General features: G+C 62.1%; 1 protein-coding gene across 1 annotated transcript in view; it reads right to left on the minus strand.

Annotated features, from left to right (window-relative positions):
- Positions 1-338: 338 nt before the first annotated feature.
- The window catches only part of CBX6 (chromobox 6), a gene marked incomplete at its 5' end in the record, with an annotated part of 7,822 nt that continues 5,092 nt past the window's right edge, over positions 339-3,068 (minus strand). The window contains 1 exon segment of the mRNA XM_027774529.1: positions 339-3,068. Coding sequence (XP_027630330.1) covers positions 2,130-3,068 — 939 coding nt within the window.

Here is a 3,068-nt window from a genome sequence, read left to right on the forward strand (position 1 = left end):
CTCCCCCCCTCAGCCCCCTCCCCCACCTGCGTGGCCCTGTAGCTTCTGGCTGGCTCCCTTGGGAGCAACCATTGTCCTTCCCTTTGAGTGAGGACGGGTGTGGAGGTCCGGGCCCAGGATGGCAGGGAAGGCTCACCTTACCTGGGGCCACAGAAGGAGGGTGCCTGGAGACCCAAGGCACCCCACTGGGTGTAGCCTCCACCCCACCCCTAACATTGCCACCTCACCTGTGCAATCACTGCGTCACTAGTTTTTCTTTAAATATCTTTCTTCCCCCCCCCAGGAACCCCACAATATTTTTTTTCTATTTGTTTTTTTTTCCTCTTTTTTTGTTTTTGTTTTTTTTTTTTTCTGCAAAACTAATTCTTTCACTTTCCTGTCATAAAATCACCTCTGAAAACACACTTCTTTACAAAAAAAGTCACGAATGACACGGACTCTCAGGAAAACACATTTCTATGGTCTCTGGAAACACCTGTATCTGGCACCCAGGTGGCTCGCTCACCTGGGGTGGGGGTTGGGGGACACCTCCTCTGAGGCCAGAGGAGAAATGCCAGCCCTTATTTGGGGGAAAAGCCATTGGCACTTGGACGGCCACAGAGCCAACACAAAGGGCACAGTGGGGAGGGGCCCAGGAGTGCCAGCCCCCCTCAAACCCTGTGAGGGCCCCTTTCAACATCCTGGGGCAAGGAAGGCAGGGACCGAAGGCCTCTATCCCGTCAGGTTTGCTCCTGCCTCCCTTTCACCAGGCTTCTTCTGAGCAGAGGGGCCCACAGGGCCTCACTCAGCACCTGTGCTGAGGGGGACCTGGCAGTGGCCTGGCGCTGGCCCAAAGGCTGCGGCCCCACTCCCAAACGAACCCCGGTGCTCCAAGGAACACGGGCCTCGGCCTCGTTGAGGCAGTCTCCCCTTCAGCCCAGCCACACTTCCAGTGCCCAGCCAGCCTCACACGGGGGCTCTGGTCTCTGCCACCAGCATGGACCCCTCAGCTTCCTGGCAGCAAGGGAGAGAAGCTGCCCAGGGCCTCAAGTCTCCCACTGCTCTGAGCAGGCTGGGCTGTGAGCAGGCCTCAGTGGTCAGAAGCGAGAGAGGGGATGGGAAAGCTGAGGACCCTTCAGAACAGTTTCCGGCTGCCCCTTTCCTCTGCAGATACTGGGAAGAAAGGGAAGCTTGGAATTAACCCCCTCAGTTCCATGCCATGTCTGCAGGGAAGGCCCAACAGGGATATTGGGCTGATCAGCCCCAAGGAGAAGGGCGTGGGGGCCTGGGGCCCCAGAAGCCTGGTGGCTACTCCAGCAACACCTCTCCACTGGAGCAGGCCCAGCTGCTGGGGGAAGGCCCAGGCCTTCCAGAACCCTGTTCTGAGGAACTGTAGAGGGCGCCACCTGCAGGGCCTGGGCCCAAGCACCTGCTGCACAGGGACCCGCACAAGAGCACACTGAGGGGTGCACAGCACAGCACAGCCGCAAGTGCCCAGTGGGCTCCCGTAGCACCTTTGGTGGAGAACTGAAGGGGCCTGCAGAGACAGGGAGACTAGGGCAGGGCTTCCCCACCTTCTTGGGCCTTGTCCAAAGGTGAGTGGTTAGACCCACGCTGGTGACCCAGTCTCCAGGATGCCCTCCCGTGCACAGGGAGGAGCAAGAGCGTGGCCTCAGCCTCTATCCAGGGTTGTCAGGCAGGAAACCATTCCAGCCCCCTCCTGCCCAGGAATCTGCAGAAAAGGGCCATGCCCACCCCCACAGGGTCTTCTGAGGGCCCCCACAGCCTCCAGGTTAGCACCGAGAAGCCAGATGCTATACAAAACAGGAAGCAAGCTGGGGAGGGACACCATGGGACACGGAAGGGGCAGGTGAACCTTGGGCTCTGGGGCTCCCCAGAACCCACCCAGCGGGCCCGTGTGCATGGGCAGGAAGTGCCAAAAGACGAGACAGAGAATTTCCCAGTGCCCATGCGGCCCCTGCTGGCTGGCCTCCAGGGGTCTCCAGCTGCCGGGCCCCAACCCTGGGTCAACACTGAGCCATTTGAGACAAGCAAAGCACAGGCAGAGGGGTCTGAGGGCAAGGGCTGGTGGGAGCACAAATGTGACCTTGAGCAGGAGGGCCCCCCAGCCCCCCCCGGGTGAAACCCCCTCACTTGCTCGCCCCATTGCTGCCACCCCCACCTGCGGTGCCTGCTACCCCAGCAGCCACCTTCTCGAAATCCTCAGGGTTGCAGAATTCCTTGATTGTGACTGTCAGGAGATTGCTGGTGACATCAGTGACGACCACATTGGAGCAAGGTGACATCTCAGGGCGCCAGTCCCCAGGCTCGGAGGAGGCACCAGTGGGCTCAGGGGCTGCAGGGGGCACCTGGCTGGCAGCAGCAGGGACATCAGGAGGTGCCCGCTTGCTGGTGGCCGACTCAGGAGGGACGGATAGGTCAAGCACCTCAGGCTCGCGCCAGTTGGGGTCCGCTGGGCTCACGGTCTCGGGGAGTAGCTTGGGGGGCACATCATCATGATCAGAGGAGGACTGCGGTGTCGGCGAGGGGCAGCCGGAGGAGCTGGAGCTGCGCGCATCGAAGGGGGCGGCGGGGGCCAGGAGCAGCCCCGGGCTGGGGGTGGCAGCGCTGTCAGCCTTGCCGGCAGGTGGGGGCTTATACAGCGCGAAGGCGCCGAACTTCATGTGGCGGATCTGCGTGCGCAGGATGCTCTCGCTGAACTTCTTGCTCTTGCCGATGACGCGGTTCCGCGACGGGACTTTGGGGCGCGCCAGCGCGCCGGCGCTCTGGCCGCCAGCTCCGCCCGCGCCCTTGTCGATGACCTTCAGATTCAGGATGATGCGACTCCTCTTGGGCTCTCGGGGCTTCACCTTGCGATTGATGATGCGCACCGTCTCCGAGAAGGGGGAAATGGGTGGGCGCAAGCCAGGGCTGCCTCCCTGGGGGTCTGGGCGGGGCAGCGGCCGGCGGGACATGCGGTGGCAGCGGCGGATGTCCTTCTTGAGCCGGTGCACGGCAGCGCTGGAGTGCAGCTTGGGCGAGGAGGCACTGGCGCTCGGCTTGACAGAGCAATGGACATCGCTGATGCG

This window comes from Tupaia chinensis, unplaced genomic scaffold, assembly GCF_000334495.1.
Source record: "Tupaia chinensis unplaced genomic scaffold, TupChi_1.0 Scaffold000450_1, whole genome shotgun sequence".
NCBI classification, from domain to species: Eukaryota; Metazoa; Chordata; class Mammalia; order Scandentia; family Tupaiidae; genus Tupaia; species Tupaia belangeri.